The 22,747-nt window shown below is 41.6% G+C and overlaps 1 protein-coding gene and 1 long non-coding RNA gene across 13 annotated transcripts in view; one reads left to right on the top strand and one right to left on the bottom strand.

The window, feature by feature from the left end:
* Positions 1-22,747, top strand: part of TTLL5 (tubulin tyrosine ligase like 5) — a 316,526-nt gene that overhangs the window by 23,035 nt on the left and 270,744 nt on the right. For all 12 annotated transcript variants that reach the window (XM_070378475.1, XM_070378469.1, XM_070378470.1 and 9 more), the window contains exons 6-9: positions 3,312-3,442; positions 8,613-8,695; positions 16,235-16,304; positions 16,730-16,814. In XM_070378475.1, the coding sequence (XP_070234576.1) occupies positions 3,312-3,442; positions 8,613-8,695; positions 16,235-16,304; positions 16,730-16,814 (369 nt within the window). The remainder of the gene's footprint in view (positions 1-3,311; positions 3,443-8,612; positions 8,696-16,234; positions 16,305-16,729; positions 16,815-22,747) is intronic.
* On the bottom strand, positions 3,460-22,327 carry LOC138989458 (uncharacterized). The gene is made up of 3 exons (XR_011465765.1): positions 21,836-22,327; positions 17,026-17,116; positions 3,460-5,014 (listed from the first exon to the last, which is right to left on the bottom strand). It is a non-coding gene; the product is annotated as an uncharacterized lncRNA (long non-coding RNA).

The raw sequence follows: 22,747 nt of genomic DNA, 5'->3' as shown, positions 1-22,747 counted from the left end.
AACTGAGGTGTTCACCTTCTTGGATGTAGTTGAAGACTTTGTGAGGGCTCTGTAGGATGGATGGTTTTAAAATACACTACTCTGGATTGCAAATCCCATAGATTCTCTTTCCTCAAATCGAGCTGCATGTGAGCCCCTCAATGTGGCTAGAGTCTCACCTCTCACCTCCTTTTTCATTTACTGTTTTTCCCCTTTATAAAAGAATAGCCCACCTAGATTCTCAATATGTATATTATGCAGAGATGTAAAACTTTCCAGAGTTCCAAACATGGAATGAAAAAAATTGATGTTTACTCCAGATAATAGTATAATGAATCTTTTAGCCTGTTAGTGATTTCCATTTCTTTGCTTTTTAACAGAGTTAAAGAAGGACATGATCAAGTTGTCAGCTGATAAATCATTAAATATAAATTTTAATGATAGGTCGTCTTTTGGCTTTTGACTTATAATTAGTAAATAGTTCAAAGAATTGAGGATCATTGCTGTATTAAACTTCTTCCAGTCAATTAGGTTAATGTCAGCCTCGAGAGGCAATCCTGCTTGGTAGCTAGAAGCAGGAGCTCTGTAGCCAGGGTACCTGGGCCCCGATCTCAGCTCTGCTGACTGATCTTGGGCAGGTGAGCTTTCTGAGCTTCGGCTTCCTCATTTGTAAAAAGAAGATACTAATAACACACACTTTGTAGGACTATAGTGAGGATTTTAGATATCAAGATCTGAAGTGCTTAGAACGTCACATGCCTGCCTCATAGTAAACACTGTATATAAGTGTTAGCTATTCTGTTTCTCAGTGTTTACATCTGTGAAAAAGCAAACAGGAATAGAATTGATGCTGAATCCCCTGCTTTATTCTAGCAGTGAGTAATATTCAACGACAGAGAGATACATGGCCTGCTGGGGAAGAGGGCAGGTAATCTCATCTATCTAATGAAGAGATGCAGATCTAATAAAAATTGTGTAAATTGCTCAGTGGTTATGTTATATTTTATTTCCAGGACTTATGCCCCAGTTACTCACTCAAGAAGTTTTCTTTTCAATCACTTCATGTATTTTACTCCTCATTTTTATGAAATGAAGTTTTCTTCTTGATTATTCAGTTCTACTGTCTCATATTTAGTTAATGTGTATAAATACCCAGCTTATGCTGTCTCCAACATCAAATAATTTCTTCATCATCTTAGATAAATGTGTATTTTAAATCTTTTCAACAGGTTCCAGTTTTATTTTATATTTGAGCTTCATGGGCAGAAAATAGTTTAAACCTTAGTTTCTTCCTTAATGTCTGGAAGATGTGACTGGTTTTCTAAACGGGTGACTGAGTAGTTGAAGTAAATCAGATGCAGCTATTTTAAAGAAATATTTAAACAGTCTTAAAATAGCCCACAGTAGAGACTGCATTCCTAATGCCTGTTAGTAATATATTATTTATTTCAATAGCTTTTGAAATACGCTGTAGGTATGTAGGAATTCCATCTCAATTTGAACTCAGTATTCATAAATTCTAACCTATGTTTTCTTGACTCCTGTTTGAATTGTAGGAGCTCAGCTGACTCATGTACAAGAAGAATGCAAACACTTAAAATGTTTCCAATATTATTGTGCGCTCTTTTAATGTAACTTTTTATTCTAAATAATTGTAGACTTTTAGAAAAGTTGCAGAAATAATACAGAATTCCTTTGTTTTCTTTACCTGGTTTTCCTTTTGTTAACATCAGTTATAACCATAGTGTAATTATCAAAATGGAGAAATTGATTTTTGTTTGATATATATTATAATCAAAAGTTATAGTCTTTATGGTGTTTTGATGAATTGTGTACTGTGTTCCTGTAATGATAGGTCAATGTATGGATAACAGACACAGCCTTATGATCACAGGAAATTAAAAAGTATTAAATATAATTTGTATGCACATTTTTCTTATAGAAAAGGTATAATATAATGTAAAAGACACAAGTATTGAATCTGTTATGGTAGGCTAAGCTGTTTGTGGGAAACGTAATGGAAGAAGTAAACGGAAGGACAAAAGTGGGGAGTCGTGTCTGGGTGGGAGTATGAGGGTGGCTTTTGGGGTGCTGGGAATGTTCTGTGCTCAGTGGTGGTCACACAGACTGAAGTTTATCATGCTCTGCATTTGTGACTTGTTTATTTTCCTGTTTTTATGTTAATTTCAGTAAAAAATGTAATATTTTAAAAAAGTGAAATATTTACTGATGAGGAGAGCCTTTCTTTTATAATACTTAGAAAATGCACAGTGGCTAATGAATCCTATTGTTATTGAGGTTCCCTTGAATATACTTAAAAGAATACTGTTATAGTTTTATTTTAAAACTGTATTTGCCATTCGTTAGATCCTTTGGAACAATTTAAGTTTATGATGAAAAATCTTACATGTCAACTAAAAAGATATGTGGTTTCACAAAATTTGTATCAGGAGTACCAAGCAAAAATGTTTGGAGACCACTAATACTGGGTAGCTGTACGAGAATGTGTTGTTTTTCATCCTCTGGTTTATTGTTTCTAATTGCTTAATGATAAGCGTCACTGGGGGTACATTACAGTCACAGGTCTTAATTGCAGATTCAAGGAATCACCATTTCCAGAGAAGGTATATATTTAAAAAGCACCTTCCAGGTGCTTAATCTTTCTAGGTAAATATATTCCTAGAAAGTTATATATTTTAAAAGCAGTGAGTGATCCATATCTCAGTCAAGTTCAGAAATCACTGATTTAGACCAAATCAGTTTTTTGGACCATCTGTAGCAAAATCACCTGGAGTGCATGTTTAAATGCAGAATCCTAGACTTCATCCCCCAATTTTGGGAGATGTGATCTTGGAACATTCATTTTTAAGGAACTTTATGAGTGATTCTTATGCACACTCAAATTTGAGGACCTCTGCTCTAGATCCAAGGAGGACAGTGGGTAAGGAAGAAGTGTTGGTGATACCTAGATCTTGCAAAGAAACCTTTGATTTTAAGAAATCAAAGTGAAAATTTTGAACTGAGCAACAGATGGAATGTGTTTTTAATGGTTACAGCAAAGATTCTTGGATGGTCTTTAAATAGTGCAACAAACCAGAGACTCATGAGTGCGGTCATGGCTAACTGAAGCCCATCTTTGTAGTTTGCCAGATTCCAGTCCCTGATGGGTAGCAGTGATTGCCCTGGTTTTAAGGTGATCATTTCCTTGACAAAGTGATAGATTTGGGGTATAAGACTGTCCTCAGTAACTGCTCATAAACTGGGAACTCTTTAACATAGGAAAACCTCCGAGTCATAGTTTACTGAAACGGCAATGCTTTTATCAAACTTAGGTCATATGAACTAACCCGGAAGGACCGACTGTACAAAAACATCATTCGAATGCAGCATACACATGGATTCAAGGCTTTTCACATCCTCCCCCAGACCTTCCTGCTGCCAGCTGAGTATGCGGAATTCTGTAGTAAGTGCTTGACTCCTGGTGCCCCATCCCTCATCCCCATTCCCAGCAACTGAACTTGGAGCAGAGTTATTTACTCCCAAGGGCTTTTCAAATGCTTAAAAAGTTGTTTCTTGAGTAAAACAGCTGCAGAGATAACTTTAACACTGTTTTATGCTGATTATGTCTGTGTGTGTTTATTCTTAGTAAGCTTGTCAGTGTCAGGTATGTAAGGACACACTGGGGTGTCATATAAATGTGCTCCTGTCTAGCACGGAAAGTCCTTCTTCACTGGTGAGTTAGTGCCCATGTAAGGAGGAATGTACTTCTGCGTATGAACCACAGAGGCACCCTTTTTGGTATCTCTCTTCCTCTTGTCATTTAAGGAATGTTTGTCACCTCAACTTTTGGACGTGTGTGACTTATGTTCTTCGGGGGTACAAGTATCACGCATGTTTTAGTGATAGGGTTTAGAGGTGCCAGTTCGTCACCCTGTTTCCTTGGAGTTTAGACTAATTGAAATATATTCATGGGAGTGAGATAGCAATGCGGATGTCTGCTGTCTTGCTGGTTAAGCTAGATAGGAATGTGTGGCCTGCAGGTGTCATTGTTTCTTTTGCCTTAAAGTGAACTTAGACCTCTTTATGTCCAGACAGAGGGGACAGGCTATTTCAGGTTTTGCTCCTTGGTGTGCAGAGCCTGTCTCTGCACAGGCTTAGTGCACAGAAGAGGCATAAGTACAGAGAAGGAGTGAGGCAGGTCTTTTGGGAGAGTCTAAATAGAAGCGAAGAGCTGACTCATTTGAAAAGACCCTGTGCTGGGAAAGATTGAAGGTGGGAGGAGAAGGGGACGACAGAGGATGAGATGGCTGGGTGGCATCACTGACTCAAGGGACATGAGTTTGAATAGACTCTGGGAGTTGGTGATGGACAGGGAGGCCTGGCGTGCCGCAGTCCGTGGGGTCGCAAAGAGTCAGACACGACTAAGCGACTGAGCTGAACTGAAGTAGAAGCAGTGATAATAGCTGATGAACATTTTCCTTCTGTTAAGCCCTCTTCTAAGTGGTGCCTTACTCTGAGGTAGGAACTGTTACTACTCCCAGCTTTGTAGGTGAGAAGACTAAGGTACAGAGAGGTTAAGTATCTTTCTGTAGATTATACAGCTGTTTGGTTCCAGTTGGTTCCAGAAGCCAAGCTCCTCACCACAGTGCCTTGTGGCTAAAGACACTGGGCATGTGCACACAATGACCATCTCTCAATACCTCCCTTGAGAGAATCCACTTCTGTGAGGGAGATCAGATTTGACACAGGATAGATGGATAGTTTTCTTCTCACTAAGTCCGAGAGAGAGACTCTTCCTCTATTATGAGGAAGCATGGAAAGAGGAAGAGAAAGTTTGCTCTAGACTTCCTGGCTTTGATTCTGTTAGCCTGTTGGACTTTGAGTCTGGTCTGGTCGCCCAGTGGGGTGTTCATCCTCTGGGACTCGCGTCAGGGGTGGTCACAGGCCTCCTCCTTCACCTCGGAGAGGCCGTTCCTCTGAGAGCACCTGTTGCCCGTGCTGGGACTAGTGGTTCAGTGTTGGTCCACAGCAGGCTCTGGAATGGGTCAGAACAGAGAATTCAGTACATGAATTAACTTCAGAGCGACAGTGTACTCAGAGCTGAACATTTGCAGTTAGGGATTTTTGTTAGGGGTTTTAGCCACGATACCAGAACCTCCTGTGTCTTACCTTTCTCCTCTGTTCAGTGGGACTGTTACCTGTATGAATGTTATAGTGCTGGGATGTTTAAGTAGCTTGATACATGGAAAGCACTTGGAGTGGGGCCTGATAGGTACATAACACATGTTCAATAATATTTCCTATTTCAAGTTATGTTGAGATGCATTGTTACATAAAAAAAGTAAAAAAATTATGTAGGAAGCCAACATGATAGCCTAAAAATGCCTCAGCTACCATGTCAGCAATGTAAAAGGGTTCCTGACAGTGAACACCTCCTGCTGTTGAATCCCTAATGAGAAATCAAAGTCTAGAATAATTCTGTATTAAACACTAAAGGGATATTAAGTTGAAAATTCCCTTTTCCCTCTCCACTAGTTCCTATTCTGTGGTTCTTCCCCACCCTTTGGAGGCCGGTTTGAGGGCTGAATGCTCATTCAGAAGGTTGGATAGAGTTAGAGTGCCCCATCTGTTCAAGCCTGACCTGTTCTTCAGTGGGATTGCTACTGCGTAATATTCTTCAAATTGTAATGGGTTCTGCATTCTAGAAGGGCAAGAGGAGTGTCACGTTTGGACCTGGTGTGGGTTTGAGGTGCCTGCCGGCTTCCACGTGGTGATGTTTTACAGGCAGTTGTAAGGGGAGTTTTGAATTTTTGCCAGGGATATAGATTCTTGAAGTTGTAGATGTGGAGGTGGATATGATTACCATGGACGAGAAAAAGAGAGAGAGGAAGAACCACAGAGAAATCAGAGGGGAGAGAGAGGTTGAAGATACGAGCAAAGGAATGAAATCCCAGACGAGGCAGGAGAGAGTTTGATCAAGAGCGCGAGTAGAAGGGTGAGTCTCTCCCCTAAAAGGTGGAAGGAAGGAAGCTAAGTGGTCATCGAGATAGCACTTTTCAATGGGAGGGAAGCAGGTGAGTGGGTTTATGTTACAAATCACCAGCCTTCTTGGTGAGGAGGGCGATGAGGACACATACCAGGAATGAGGGGCCTAGGGATGGGTTTGGGTGTTTGAGGGGCAGAAAGACGTGTGAATAGCCTGCAATGGGCCTTTGGAAGAGAACTGGTGAGGAACATGAGGGCTGCCTGAAGATGCTAGAGATACCAGTCAAGGCGGGTCTCATGAATTTGTAGCTTTCTGTTCTTATAAGGGAAAACCTGAAATGCATCTTTGCAGAGCCCAAGCCCACAGACCAAACACTGCCTCAGAAGATGAAAAAGCCTGGATATTGCCAAACTGTTTCCAGTAATTAGAATGTGAGGCTTGGAATATACGGACCAGATCTTGCTAGATTCCCAGTGCCACTGCTGCTAGTGTAATGGTGTGTGGTACAGTTGGAGGTCTGTGACACCAAACATTCTAACCAAAAATCTTGCCAGCTGCAGCCTCGTCCCCCGAGTGGACAACTTTTCTAAACAGGAAGAAGGAAACAGCAAGGCAGACAGGGTGGCGCCAATATCAGAAAGGCAGAGACCTTACCCTACAGCCCAGCAGATTCCTGGTTACTCCTCACGGGCCAGAATTGTGTCCTCTGGCTATCTTTAGATGTAAGAGAGGCAGAAATAATTCAAAGGAATGGGCAAAACTTTGATGTCAGCCAGTTAATTGCAGATGACTGGATTTCATAGCAATCAGTAAACTTATAGAATCCTAATAGTAGGATTATGAGAGATCTCATAATTTGAATTTAAAGCCTGCATTTTAAAGATGAGACTGGGTAATTAGAGCTCAGATCTTCCTACTCCTGGTTCAGTGCTTTTTCTGTTAGACCAAGCATGCTGCCACCCTAGGAGCTAGAAGGCACTGGAAAGAATTGCAGGCCCCTGGTCTAGTATATTTCGTCCTGACAGACTGCCCAGCTCTTTGCCCTGCCTCTGCTTCTGATGCACATTTTTGGAACCTGTGAAAGAAATCAGTCCTTGTTCTGAAATACAACAAATCAAGGAGAAACACCTAGCATAAAGGACAAATTTTTGGTATTTAAGATTTTGAGAATATGATAAAAGTGAAGCACCAATAGAAGCAGCAACTTCTGATAAGGCCCATCCACAAAGTAAGGTTTGTTAAAAGTGTTACATGGCAGAAGTTGCATTTAGCTAGATTTTCCCTGTTCTGAAAACAAGCTTTTTCTTCATTCATTTGTTCCCAGAGGGTTCTGTCTCCAGTGAGGTGTGGTCATTTTCTGTGGCATTCCTGTGGCCCCCTCCCTCCTCTTTGTGAATGTCTGATTTCTTGCTTAGTGTCTGGCTTTCTGTTGGGCTAATCTCTGTGAAGGTGAAGACTATCTGCATTCCACACACTCGAGAACTGCTTGACATGTGTTGGGTACTTAGAAGTACTGAATGAATGAAGTTTAAAAAATCTTTTTGTTTTCTTTTAATAGTTCCTTTTGTTTTCAATCTATTGTAATCTCAGAATTTGGGGATAATGGCAAAATTTGGGTATACATATACATATATTCAGTGGCTTCACTTTATAGAGATTAATAAAGGTTAATTTGTCTTATAACTGTAAATATGCCATCCATTACAAGACTCTAAAATTACATAAATTATATTTTTTGAAAGGTAATATAGTCATGGCACAAGAGAAGTACAAAACGATAATCAGTGAAAAGCCTTTTTCCTCCTCTCTTTCTCAGTCATCTAGTTCTCCCCAGAAGTGATCAGTATAGTATTTATACATATCCTTCTAAAGATATTATGAGTGCTTACTAGCACATGACTTGAGTGTGTTTGTGACCAGATGGAGTGTATGATAACCAGTGCCTTGCACTTGACTTCTTTTCACTCAGCAGCCTGTCTTTGAGCTCATTGCCTCTCATTAATAACATTCTCATTTGTGTGTCTGCTTAGTATTTCATTATGTAGAACAGGTGTCTGGAAACTCCAGCTTTTGTGTCAAATCTGGTCCCATGAACTAAAAAAATGGTTTTTACATTTTTAAATGGTTGGGGAAAAACAAATCAAAGATGAATAAAATTTTGTGGCATGTGGAAATCATAGGAAATTTGGTGTCCATCCATAAAGTTTTGGGGGACCCAGCCATGCCCCTTTGTTTACATATTCTTTCTGGTGGCTTTTGAGCTACAGTGACAGAATTGAGTAGTTGTAATAGAGATTGCATGGCCTGCAAGATTCTTGAAGGTGGTTTGTGACAGTAATAGACTAACATCTGAATATGTGCCTTATTTTGTCTTCATCCTCTCATTCAAGAAGGGAAATGATGGAAGAAATACATTATGTAATTTTGCTGTCTCCTTTTTTCTCCTTATCTCTTTCCCTTCTCTCTCTATCTTCTCCTTTTTAAGGCTAGTCCAAAAATACAGGTTATTTTAGCTGCTGTCCTTCACTTGGAAATTTGGAAAATTCTTTGGGTACCTGAGTAGATAACCATGTTGAAATTTGAGATAATAAACTCATGTCCTTTCTTCCTCCCCCCCTTTTTTTTTGTCTTCCAATATTTTGAGCAGATTCATATTCAAAGGACCGGGGACCTTGGATCGTAAAACCAGTGGCCTCTTCCAGGGGGCGGGGCGTCTACCTGATCAACAACGTGAGTTTGTGACGGGGGCACACTTGACTCTGAGTTTGTGACGGGGGCACACTTGACTCTGAGTTTGTGACGGGGGCACACTTGACTCTGAGTTTGTGACGGGGGCACACTTGACTCTGAGTTTGTGACGGGGGCACACTTGACTCTGAGTTTGTGACGGGGGCACACTTGACTCTGAGTTTGTGACGGGGGCACACTTGACTCTGTTTGTTCTTCCCTTTGTGTTAGCTAAGTGTGCGTTCAGAAGTGTACTTTGAGGGAGGGCATGAGTCCACTGTTCACCTTACTGGCAGTAACCTCCTCCCATGCCAGCAGTTACTCTACAGCTAATGTCACTTGATTGAATTTGGGGGGAGGGCAGCCTTTACTGTCAACAGAAAAGAAGTACTTTTTCTGCTTTCAGCATTCTGTCTTGCAAATTCCTCCACACTAAGCATTAGCTGGTAGCACGTACATTTAATTTCTATCGTGGGGAGAACTGTGGGTTCCTACCCTCAAGATCATCAAGCAAATTAACCTTAATTTAATTCGGCATGGCATCCTTGTTGCTCCTGCCAGCCCCCCTTCTTCCTCCTCATCCGCTTCTTTTTTCAGAAGTCATCAGTATCTTGATTCTTTGCCAGATCCTCATTAAAAGTTGTTTTTCAGTTGGACAGATATACAGAGTAAATAAAGTCTTAACCCCAGTCTCACTCATTAGACTTTTAACAGTAGTTAGTAACTCAGTACAGTTGATTTGTGTTTTATCTTTTCTCAACTTTACATTTTGTTTCTTAATTCTCAGTTTGATATTCACTGCACGCATATCGCCTCCTATCCTCCCTTCCACATTCCATCTCTAAGTTCAATTACTTTTTTATTGTTTTCTATTTTAAAGGTTTATCATGTTTACATTCTCTTCAATAACTGTGATTCAGTTTCTCTGCTTTATAAGTTGAGTAAAAAATTTAAACTTACGGAAATTTTACAGATGGGAATTCTGAAATTTAATCAATATTTCTGTCTGGGTCTTTGTTCATACTTCCTTCTGCACATTTGGTCAGCCCTTTCAGTTTAGAAACTAGTGATTTTTCTTTATTTCAGGGAAAATCATTCATTTTTGTCTTGTTCTCCTTCTGAAACTCCTTTTTGAAGCATTTTGGGTCTTCATGTCAACTTTTTTCCATTTTAAACTCTCTGTCTTTTCCCATCATTATCTTCTGGATCACCAGTTTGAGTGCGATCCATTTTATCATTCATTCCATCTACTGTATTTCTATATTGGCTCTCATAATGTACAAAAACTCTTATTTTCCGATTTGCCTTTTTTTTTTTTCTGGATAACATCTTGTTATTGCTTAATAGATGCAGTTTGCCAGCTGGTCTTTCTGACCATACGAATTGAAAGCTTTTTAAAGTTCTCTTTTGTTCCATGACTTTTCTTGGGCCCTTTTTTTTTTTCTCTTGAAATTGTGTTCTCTCAATTTTAGTGACCTTCAGTGTTGAGTCATACTAATGAACGGAAGAGTAGACTGATTGAAATTGACAGCCGGCCTGGGTTTCCCCTGCCATTGTATAGGACTGATTCTCTGGACAGGAGGGCGGACTGAGCCTTGTGGCAAGGGCAAGGCCTGTTGACTGTCAGTCCGCACCGTAGGTTGCTGTGGGTGAGGATCGTTGCCTCTTCCCTCTCCCTTGCCAAAACAGGACTGGTCTGATTGTGGATTTAAAGGAAGTAAAGGAGGAAACAGACAGAACAGGCTCCATCTTGAAAGCAGGATTCCATCTTGGGCTGGACTGTGGACTTTGAGCTCTATGCCCAGTATCTATGGAAATGACATACCAACTGGAAAACCAGACCCCCTGGATGGAAGAGCCCCAGGGCTCCTACCTAGACTCTCCCTCGCCTAAACAAATACCCTAATTATCTGTGTAACCGAATAGAATCATAAATTCTATTATGCTTATTGGGGTATGACCACAGGCCTGTTGATAATTGTCCACGGTTAACTACCTAGGCTTAAGGCATACGAATCACGAGTTTAAGGCATATGAATCATGGGTTAACTTTGATTGTTGCTTTCTTTTCCTTTGTTCATACTAGTTGCAGGGAACTTGGGGAGGTAGGTTTGAGTAAGTACACTTAGGATTTATAAGGTTTTCACAAAAATTGATCGGGTTCCCTGCACTCCACTATCTGCATTGCCCTTCTGGGTGAGTTTGTTTCCCGGAACGCAAGGCTATAACAGAGGAGTTTGGCGATCTCCCTCTGGGGCGGCGCTGCCCTTCCCCTGTTTTCCCTTTTGTGTCTGCCACGGGGTTGCAGAGTTCCCCTCCTCTGTCAGATCCCTGCGCCCACGCACACAGACGTCCTCCCGTTAGGTTTCATTCTGAGGGCTAAGCTGTGGCTGTTGAAGGCCTGTTGGCCGCAGTGTTTTAAACACCATTTGTTAATTAATTATCCTATTCTTGTCCCTTGGCTCCCTCCTGCTCTCCATATGCGTGTTCACTGCCAGCTTGGAACATCTCAGATGCCTTCTTGGGAAGATCACTCTCCCCCTCTGTGATATGTGGGGCTGGGTCTTCCTCTGCTGTTTTCTCAACCTGTTCCCATCTGCTTTCCGTCTTTCAGGATTTCCTTAAACCTTTGGTCTTTTGTTGGTTCCTTTAACTGTTTCTAGCTTTGTTATTTATCATTTCATTCTTTTAAAAATATCTTCTCTGTCCTTCGAGTGGGACCCTGGAAGGGAGGAGAGCTGGAGATGGATGTTGTGTGTGCAGTTGGTACACCGTCTCAAGTTTCCCAATTCTCTTTCTCTGCACACGATCTGAGCTACTTTCTATATGTGCAGAAACTGATTTTCTGAGGGGTCTTTCACATGGGAAAATCCTCAAATTCGGTCTGGACTAAAAACTGTACAGTAAACACTGATAGCCAGACCTTTTATGCTGGAGAAATACCGGATGTGGTTCTGATGCAGTAACTGTGCAGCCCCAGGCCCAGGCTACAAGGCCTGCTCCTTGCCCTTGGGTCACTCCGGAGGGCTTCTGCCCCGGGTCTTTTGTGGACAGAAGGCCCTGGTCATATGCCGCAGAGCTCTCTTTTCTTGTTTCTGTTCTGACCTTGGTGTGACGGCTCCTGTCCAACAGCTTTTCCTCCAGCTCCGCGCCAGGAGCTCCAGTGTTGTTTGAATCTCATAGACGGCCCTCGTTTGGGTTTGGGTTTGAGCTGCCAAATGGAATTGCTATTGAAAGTCAACTGTGGTACAAGTTTGCTTTTTATTTTCTTAGACATGAGTCAAAAAGAATAGGATCTATTCCCAGCTCATCTGGGACGTTTTTCTCTTGGAATGCTCTTTTGCCCTAGTGATTTGTTATTTTAAAATCAACATCATAAAGAATAGAAAAGTTAAACTTTCCTTGGTGGGGCTGAGAACCCCGTGCCCTGACTCTTCCCTGTCTCATAAAGGGGGTGACAAGTCTTCAGAGAATGCGCGTTTGGCAGACTCTCCTCCTGCCTCCCACTTCTCCCTGGACTAACTCCCTGGAGACCCCCTGCAGAGATCAAAGTACTTGGCGGGACCCTTTGCCTGCCCCCTCTCCCTCAGTGAAGCTTTGGAATGAGTCTGATTCTTTGAGGTCTTTGGTGGAGGTGCCAGACAGAAGCCTGGGGAGATGCCAGCAAGCACCAGGGGAGCTGGCAGCATGTGGATGTAATGGGAAAATATTCCCAATTTTTCTCCAGATCTGGAATTTTATCACATCTTACCCAGACCTACAAACCATACAGTTAATACGCTCCTCTCCCTCCCTACACACACACACACACACACACACACACACGCCTCACCATCTCCTCTGTTCCATACCTGGATCCTTTCCCATGGAATATGTGACCCATTAGCCAACTGGATGAAGTAACTCTTTCCAAGGCTGCTGCCTGCTTTCCTTTTAGACTCGAGGGGAATGGAGAGGGAGGGCTCTGCTGGAGGGTCTGTGAGCCCCACTAGTGTGAGTGGGTGAGGCGTGCAGGGTAGGGCAGAGTTAGGTGTGAGGGCCAAGTAAAAACACCTTCCCCTGTCTTCCCACTGGAGCAAGAAGGGCCTCTCATTAAAAGTTCCCCATAATAGTCATAACCTTTTGGAAAATATCTGCAAATAGCCACTTTTGCCATTACGAGAATAGGACAAAGGACAGGAAAAGCATTCCTTGCATGTAACACTGAAGAGAGAGGAGTGTGAGCTCCTACAGGTGGGAGCATCTTGGCTGGTCTCTGTGCTGGGCTCTTTAACTCTGGAAACACAGCATAAAGGAGCAGAGTCGAGTTTGCTCCAGCTCCTTCAGTAACCGTGACTAAATGCCATATTTTCCCAATTTAGTATATTCAAATCAAGGAGGGAAAAGATCTGGTGTTTTCCGATTAAGGTATGGATTTGATTATGGAAATCAAGTTTAGTCATCCTTGTCTCACACATTATCCTTGGTAAATACGATACGCATATCTTCTCTGAAATTTTGAAGTATCAGGAGAGTTATGGTTAGAAGAGTATTTAGGTCACTGTTCACCCCTCTGTTTGTGAAAATAATTCTCCACAGCTCTCTTGTTTCTGTCTGCTCATACGCTCTCCATACGCTCGTAGGTCTCACTGTTCAACAGATATTTAGGACGTCCCTGCTGCCTGCCAGGTGCCAGCCTGCCTGAGGAGTAGGATCATCTCCTAATTCTTATGACTCTTTATTGTAGGAATAGGGATTGTCTCCTAATTCTTACGTCTCTTCATTATAACTGAGTGCACTGAATCATATGAGTGATATATGGCATGCTATGAGGCATGCTATTGAATTGTGGTACTCAGTAAATGGAACTACACAGATACTGTTGAGTTTGCAGTACTAATAATAACTGATATTCCTTGAGCATTTACTATGTGCCTACCACTGTACCTCCCAAATACAATCTCACTTAGTCTTTTTTATGAGAATCCTAAAAGGTCGTTACTATTCCTTCCTTAGTAAGTGAAGATTTTAACTCAGGCCTGCCTGATTCCAGAGCATACCCTCTTGACCGCTGTACCATTCTATCTTACAATAACTTAACAGATACCATGAGCTTTAAAGTCAAATTAGAAAAATGGATGTGTTTCCCGACAATTCAGATTCTTGCTTTAGCATACTTAGGAGGGCAATTTGAGCTTAGAATTTACATCATTTAAAATGAGTTAATTGGGGATGGATGAAAATATCAAGAAGATATTTGGATGAAAATATGAAAAAGGCTTGAAGATGTTAGAGATTTCATTAGTTGCTTATCTGTATATTATAGTATACAAAAAAAAAAACTGTATTCAAAACCATTCTTGTGTGAACTTACAGTTTAATTCCTGATGCAGACAGAAATGAGAGGTATAGACCATTGAACAAGTTATCTGAACAGTGTAAGAGATGATGTTCTGCATAACTCAAAGGACAAATGTATATAATGAGGAAGGAAAGAGAGGAAATGAGCGTGGACGTTAGCTAGAGTGTCATGGAGTGAAGACCATTACCAGTGTCCTCTCTGGTTCCGAGGAAAGCTAGGTGGTCAGATTGGGTGGTCAAGTATCCATTGTAGCCTGTAGGTGTTACTTAGTAGAAAAAGAGCTGCAATTGTTTACTTTTAGGTTTGGAACACAGCCTGTAGCTTGCTGCTTTGTACTGTGATTGCATCAGTTCTTACACCCTAAGCTGACTCAAAATAGAGATAGTCTGTGTGAGAAACTGATCAGGAAATGGTGTGGGTGACCAGAGCCAAAGCATGAATCAGTAGTGATGTTGTAGTGTCCGTATGATGCATAGAAATGGCTTGTGAAGTTGTGTTCTGAGTGAGATGGCAGCAGTGGGAAATGAGAGGGAAATCTTATCATCTTCACCCCGGGGTCACAAAATTATCCTTTAAAAAAAAAACAAAAAAACTGTAGTACTTAGGATAACAAATACATTTTTATAAAGACAACTTTTGAATTGGGGGGACAGTTATTTTAGGTCAGAACTTGGGAGAAAAGTTGAAAATAGTGCTTAAGAACTGAGTTTCTGAGGCAGACTGGGTTCAAATGGTGCTCTATCACTTCTTAGCTGTGTGACTTTGAGCAGTTTCCTAACCCTCTCTGACTCGCTCCTCATCCATAATATTTGGATGGTGTTAGACCTACCATGTGGGTGTTAGATGATGATTAAATGAAATAATAGTTGTGAAGGATAAGAGCAATGTTAGCACATAGCAGACATTCGGTACGCTTGTAATTTTTTTTCCTGCTAATGTTAATAGTGTGTCTGTTGCTGCTACTATAGTTGTTATTTTCACAATTATCATCAGAGACGCTTTCCTTTTCGAGTCCTTTTGTCCCGTACGGATTGTGGTGACTGACAGCTGATTTTTCTGTCTTCATCTCACTTGGAGTTGTTCTGTTCCAGATCTTTAATTAAGAATCTACAGTAATTTCCTGTTTCCCACTATGTTCAATCTAAATTCCTCTTACCAGGGGTTTAAATCCCTTTGCCAGTGGGGTCTTCCTTTCTAATTATCTAACCATATTTTTCATTATTTCCCAATTGAATCTTTTAGCCCTAGGTCACTGAATCTGCCCACTCTCCTTTCTACCTGGGCTTTGTCTTTACACACCGGCTTCCTTTCCTTTCCACCGTGTGCTTGCTAGCTTTCAACACTCCCTTCTGAACCTACTCATCCTGAACCAGCCTTCCCTGACTGGTCCTCCTGGCAGGTCTGCATTTCCACTGGGCAACCTCACATCTCACACCTGTAGACATGCTGCTTTGTGTTCTTTTAAATTCTGTATTTTGCTCTCCCTCTCCCCAGTCATCAGACTCTTTGGGAGTAGAGCTTGGGCTCCGTGAGGGCAGGGATCTCATCTGTTTCCTTCACCACTGTATCCCCAGTGCCTTATGCAGCACCCATCAATACTCATCATTATTTATTGTATAGGCAATTCTTTTTCATTGAAAAAAATCTTTAAGAGATCTAGTTCAATCTTTACCTACAGTGGCACAGTAAGCACTATTAAGTGAATCAATGAAACATCCATCCCATTTCACGGGGAAAATGCCAGAATCCTTTGTAGAAAGATCTGTAAATTTCTGAGTAACTTGATGAAAGCCTTCCTGTAAGAATAATGGTGGTATTTTAAAATATCCAATGTGCTTTATTTACATCTGGGAGAATGCAAGTTTTTATTTATTTTTTTTAAGTAACTTTTATTTTCTTGGTATGTAAGTATTTAATAGCATGTATAAAAATCTTTAGAGCTGTTTAGATTCTGTTTATTATGGGAGAGGTGCTGTGTAAATCCCTCCCCCCGCCCCCCCCCCCAATAACTGGATTCTCACAATGTTGATGGAAGTGGTATATTATATGGCCATCTAATGTATGGGTAGCTTAGAGGAAAACTTTTCTTAAAGTTTTAGTTTTCCATATTATCATTTCTCAAAGGTTAAGAACTTAGCTTCTTTACAGTAAGCTAGGTTTCCTTTGCATTTTGACCTTTCAGTTTTCTCTTTGCTCAACAGCCAAACCAGATTTCCCTGGAAGAGAACATCCTGGTCTCCCGTTATATTAACAACCCCCTGCTCATAGATGGTGAGTTGTGATTAAGCCTTTGACTGGATTGGGCTAGATCTCACCAAATTTTTTTTTTTTTTAACATTTTTATAGTCTTCTCTAGTAAGTGTTTATTAAGCTAGTGTGAAATGCTTGGCAACTGTGACTCCAGAGATGAAGCTGGTTTCTTACCTACCTCATGGGATTACTTTGAAGATGATTTCGAGATAATAAAAAACAGTGTGTTCTCTTGTTATAATAGTAACAGATATGTATGGAAACTATATATGTTTATGTGGTATAATCATTATTTATCCTCAAAGGTAAGGTGTGTGCACAGTGTTTGTTTCCTGGGGGAGAGGACTGTTTTTTCTTTCACGTTTCTCTGTTACAGTTGTCCTGTTCAGTTCTGTAACAAAACCAAGAGCTTAGTTTTTCCCTTTGCACCCTGTTTTTTTTTCTAGATTTCAAATTTGATGTGCGCCTCTATGTGCTCGTGACTTCCTATGACCCTCTTGTCATCTATCTCTATGAAGAAGGACTAGCTCGGTAAGAGACCCTCGGGTGTAGGGTGTTGCTAATGTGAGTTGACCCACTGAAGAGTGTGTTAAGGTCAGGTCATCGTTCCTGTTGTATTCAACTCAGGAAAACAGGAGTGTCCCCAGAGGAGCTTCAGATTACAGAAATCAGTCTTAGTTTCATTCACAGTCTCACCCGCATATCCATGCACGTGAATAAGCCTGTATATGTACACGCTTACCTTTCCCAGCTGGGATCCAGGATCATATTGTGCTCTCATGCAGCGGTGATAAGGTAGGAAAATTCTCGGGCCACTATGCTTCACAAATGTTCTAGAAAGGAAAAAAAAATATCCCACATGTATATAGCTGTTATATACCGGACATTTATTGTAATGCTCACAACAACCTTAAAGTTGAGGTAATTTTGTAGTTGAAGGAACTGAGGCTTAGAGAGTTAAGGAAACTTGAAGTCACTTCCCTGACGTCTCCAACTGGTTGACAGTGGAGAGGGCATTTAAACCCCTGGATCTGACTCCAGAGCTGAAGGCTTGAGCTGTTTCATGACCTCTTGTATTTAAGAGAGGGGCATTAGCCACTTTTTTTTTTTTTTTAATTTACAAGTCTTTAATATATTTTTAGGGATTTTATACACACACACACACATACATATATTTCTGTTTTTCTTGAGGTACTTTGTAGGTTTTAAGGTAGTGTGACTTACAAAATAAAGTTCAACTTAATTTGAAGTTTCACTTCCTGTATCCATAAAATTTTACAGCTGACAGTGTTATTTTAGACCCCTTAAATCATTTAAAATAAGGATAAATTTGGTGTGTTTGTGTTCTTTTCATATATGTGTATATATATATATATATAAGCTAAGTCGCTTCAGTCGTGTCCGACTCTGTGTGACCCCGTAGATGGCAGCCCACCAAACTCCCCCGTCCCTGGGATTCTCCAGGCAAGAACACTGGAGTGGCTTGCCATTTCCTTCTCCAGTGCATGAAAGTGAAAACTGAAAGTGAAATCGCTCAGTCGTGTCCGACTCTTAGTGACCCAATGGACTGCAGCCTACCAGGCTTCTCCATCCATGGGATTTTCCAGGCAAGAGTACTGGAGTGGGTGCCATCGCCTTCTCCGATATATATATATATATATATATATATATATATAATATATATATAAATATACTTTTTTTTTCCCAAGTAGCTTGCTCTGAAGTTCCTTATATAGTGTAGTACTTTAGGAGGTGGTTTGCATCTGTAAAAAGCATGGCCTATACGTGTTTCTGTGTTTTAGAAAATGTACTTCAAAGATGAGAAATACCATGAATAAAAGAAGGCTATCCATATAATTATTGGTGTTTTGACATATATTATTATATTCTGGTAACTGTTCTTTTAGAATCATATTTTAATTATTTTTTAGACTTAGACGTTTTTGATGCATCCTGTGACTAGAGTCCGAGGGCGAGAACATTCAACTGTATTCTAACTGCTTGAGCCATGTCTTCCCTTTACCTCTAGGTGGCACTGACAGCATTTATAAGCCCGGTCATATTCTTTACTAAGATTTTTGAGTTTAAATCCTGGGAACACTGATGACCACTGAAGCACCCTAGTTCTGATCTCTGGTTCCTTGAAAATTGAGGGGGAGAAAAACGAAAACATTTCTCAGTGTTTAGATAAAGGGCTGAACCAGGTATCTGGGCACAAACTACTAACTCTAATCATATTTTCCTGGAAAAGTTTTCTGTAGTGTTTTGAGACACTTGTGCTCTCAGATTTTGATGTATAGGGATAAAAGCTGAGTATATTACCTAGAATGAGAAGACAGTGAAATGGGCCCCTGACTTCTGCTCAGGTGTATAAAGTGCTGAGGGTCCCTTTTGTAATCTGAGATGTCTGAGCTTCCCTCCTGTGTGTGTCATGAGCTTCTTCACCTCCACTCATCCTCATTCAACTTGTCTCCTGTACCCTTCTCAGGAACTGATGATGTCCTGCCATAAACTGGACTCCTTTTTTTTTTTTTTTAAACTTTTTATTTTGTATTGGAGTATGGCTGTTCAACACCCCACTCCAGTACTCTTGCCTGGAAAATCCCATGGACGGAGGAGCCTGGTAGGCTGCAGTCCATGGGGTCGCTGAGGGTCAGACACGACTGAGCGACTTCACTTTCACTTTTCACTTTCCTGCATTGGAGAAGGAAATGGCAAGCCACTCCAGTGTTCTTGCCTGGAGAATGCCAGGGACGGGGGAGCCTGGTGGGCTGCCGTCTGTGGGGTCGCACAGAGTTGGACACAACTGAAGCGACTTAGCAGCAGCAGCAGCATAGCTGTTTAACAACGTTGTGATAATTGCAGGTGAACAGCAAAGGAACTCATTCTCCCCCGAACTCGCCTCCCATCCAGGCTGTCACCTAATGTTGAGCAGAGTTTCGTGTCCTATAGTAGGTCCCTGTTGGTTATTCACTTTAAATACAGTCGCATGTATATGTCCGTCCCAAACTCCCTAGCTGTCTTTCCTCCTGCAATTCTAAGTTCTAAACTGGACTCCTTTTATTTTTAAAATTTATTTACTTTTAATTGAAGGATAATTGCTTTATAGTCCTGTGTGAGTTTCTGCCAAACATCAGCATGAATCAGCCATAGGTATACACATGTCCGCTCCCTCCTGCACCTACCTCCCACCTCCCTCCCCATCTCACCCTTGTAGGTTGTTACAGAGCCCCAGCTTGAGTTCCCTGAGTCATACTGAGAATTCCCATTGGCCATCTATTTGATGTATGGTAATGTACTAAACTGGACCTCTTTTTTTTTTTTTTTTAAGAGGGTTCATGAGAGCCTATATTTGTAAATTTTAAACCAGCTGTGACTGTCCATCATCATATTTCTATTAAATGTCATTTACTGTGCTTGTTGCAGAATTAGGATGAGATGACCTGGGTAGACACCCGTGGCCACACAAAACAATCTTCGTGTTCTGACATTCTTGTTCTTTGGTAGTTGGGGGAGGAGTCACATAGAGCGTGAGGAGCAGCACTGAATATCTAGTCTAGACTGGGCTTCTTGAATGGGGAGAAGGCCTCAAGGTTATGCTCACTGTTTCTCCAGGATCTCATCGCGCTGTGTTTTGCATATTATTCCAAAGGTATTTCACCCACAATATTAACACCCTCTCTATTGGTAAAATTTGGTGTCGTTTTAAGCCTCAGTCATTCGGATATGAAATGAGAGCAGTACTGATATTTATTATAGAGTTTACTACAGACGTGCAAGTGCTTTGGCTGTTGGGTGTGTGTTGGAAGTCAGAAACCACTGACCTGAGTAACTCTTGTCTCTTGCCTCCAGCTGGAACTGAGTATATATATGTATATTTAAAAAGTGGATGCTCTTCCTCAGAATAATTTGGAAAACAACTTTGTAAAAATTTGGATTAAATTGAACAAAAAAAAAATATGAATTTTCAAGGCTTTGGCTTATTTTACCTGAAAGTATGCTGCTGCTACTGGTGCTAAGTCACTTCAGTTGTGTCCGACTCTGTGCGACCCCATAGACGGCAGCCCACCAGGCTCCCCCGTCCCTGGGATTCTCCAGGCAAGAACACTGGAGTGGGTTGCCATTTCCCTCTCCAATGCGTGAAAGTGAAAAGTGAAAGGGAAGTCGCTCCGTCGTATCCGACTCTCCGCGACTCCATGGACTGCAGCCCACCAGGCTCCTCCATCCATGGGATTTGCCAGGCAAGAGTACTGGAGAGGGGTGCCATCGCCTTAGGTGAATGTGAAATCCTTACAATGGTTCATTATGATAGGCTATTAGTCCTGGGAGGGTGCATATGCTCTGCACAATAGCTTCCATGTGCCTAAGTCCCTGTGTCTTAACCACTGTGTATCTTGGCATTCATCTGTTGCTTTTTAATCCTCAGAAGCCGTTTGACTGTGTCATTACATTCAGCAATAGTCTACAGCATCTCCAGCTCTGCAGCCTCTAGTAATCTTGGGTCACGTGTGTTTTAAATAGACATTACTGAAGATAATCAGTTCGGGATGAGATCACTAGACCATTTTACTTTGAGGCTCAGCAAGAAAAACCATAATCTTTCCTAAAGAGACAGAACCGGTGGCAATGTAATTGGTTTCCTTCTTTAGAAAAGAATGATTTTATCCCTTATCACTTCCATTTGGGGCCTCAAAATTCATGTTTAAGTGACAGAAAGATTAAGTTCTTTTTGCAAGACAGTTCTGTGAAAAAAGAATTTTGTGTAAATTCTTTACATTCTTAAATTTGCTGAAGAAAAAGACCCAAAGTAGGTTCTTTCTAGGTAAATCATTTGATTTGTCCTTGCTTTGTTTACATAGGAAGTAGAAAAACTCTCATCATTTTCTTATATGTGAGCCAATTATTGAGACTTTAAAAAAAAAACTGTGTTAGTGGTATTGGAGTCCAGCATTTTGCCCCGTCCTAGTTGTGAGTTTCACATGTGTGTTGCTGCTGTTTTGCACCAGCAGGGGACACTCAAGTTTCCAGAGAGGGGTGCAGTTCTCTACCGAAATGCTGTAGGTTCTTTTTCCTGTCAGAGGTGGAATCCAAAAAGCCTTTGTCCTGGATTTTACAGTTTTAGGTGGATCCAGTATGTGGTCTAAATGATTGGACGAGGCCCTTTTGGAGACAAAACTAATAGCCAAATTTTCACTGAAACAGGAAAAATAAAAAGTTAGAAAAAAAAAAAAAAAACCTTAAAACCAAATTGAGTTGAAAACCAAATGTGCTATCCGGTGACCCAAAGATAGGTAGCGCTGGCCACTGGGGGGAAATGAAAGTGTCCATCCAGGGAACCAGGAAAGTTCCACCCACGCTCTGGCCTGGGAGGAGGGGACCCTGACAAGGCCCAAGTCGGGGACCGCCCCTCTTCTTCCTCGGCCATATTGTTCAGTGGAAATTGAGAAAAGATCCCAAAGCATTTGAGATGCCTCTCCCTTCCTCCCCCACCCCCAGTTCCTTCTTCAGTAGCCTTCCTTGCTAATTAACACTGGCTCCGCTGGGATATTTACCTTTTCTCTGCTGGATTCCTGTGGTTTTGAAAGAATTCAGGTACTTGCCGGTTGCCAAGGAATTCAGATTACCTCACAGGCTGCACACTGTCCAGAATCTGCCACCGCAGTGAGAGGGGGGGAGAGACACCAACCAGGGGGAGAAAACCCTCTCCAGCGCTCATTGTCACCCTCCCTGGCAGGCCCCGGCTGTTTGTGAAGTTTGAGTCATTTCTGGCTCCGAAGAGCAGAGGATCAGGCTGGTAATCCCCTCCCAGACGGCTCCGCAGGGCGCTGCCTAGTCATCGCAGCACTTTGGCAGTCTCCGGCCGCAGCTGGTTGACAGCAGATCAGAGAGCTGGTGGGCCTCTCGTTCTCTTCCATGAGATTTTTCTGGGTCAGGCCGGGATGAAACCCAGTGGCTTCTGGCAAGACTGCCCGAGGTGCCGTCTCTTCATCCTCCAGGCCTTTCTGGCTCTGAACGGGTTCCACCTGCTGAAAGATAACACGTGTGCCACAGCCAGGGTCTCCTGAGAGCTGGCCTCCTCTTACTTTGTGCAGTGGTGGTGAATGTTTGTTAGAATATGTAGCTATCAAAGCGGGGTCGGGGGTGCGGTTTTAACTGTCCTCCATCTGGATTCCCTGTGACTCTGACTACGGTGTCATATTCATAGAAGAACAAAGTAGTTTTTGAATGAGGGAAGAGAGTTTGCAAAAGACCCCACTAACTCTGATTTCTTTTCCTGTTTGAGTCCCATGTTGGTCAAGTTCCCAAAGGAGCAACTCCAAGTGTAGCTTTAGTTAGTGCTCATCAGGTACCTGCTATATGTCTAACGCCGAAACCCTTTCCTTCACATTCACACTCAGGAGTTTGAGACAAATTATTATCATTGTCTTGATTCTTACTGAGAAACATTAGAAAGCAAAAAGGAA

Source organism: Bos mutus, chromosome 10 (assembly GCF_027580195.1).
Source record: "Bos mutus isolate GX-2022 chromosome 10, NWIPB_WYAK_1.1, whole genome shotgun sequence".
NCBI classification, from domain to species: domain Eukaryota; kingdom Metazoa; phylum Chordata; class Mammalia; order Artiodactyla; family Bovidae; genus Bos; species Bos mutus.
Note: the sequence above shows the minus strand (reverse complement) of the source record. Positions and strands in the feature narration are given on the sequence as shown.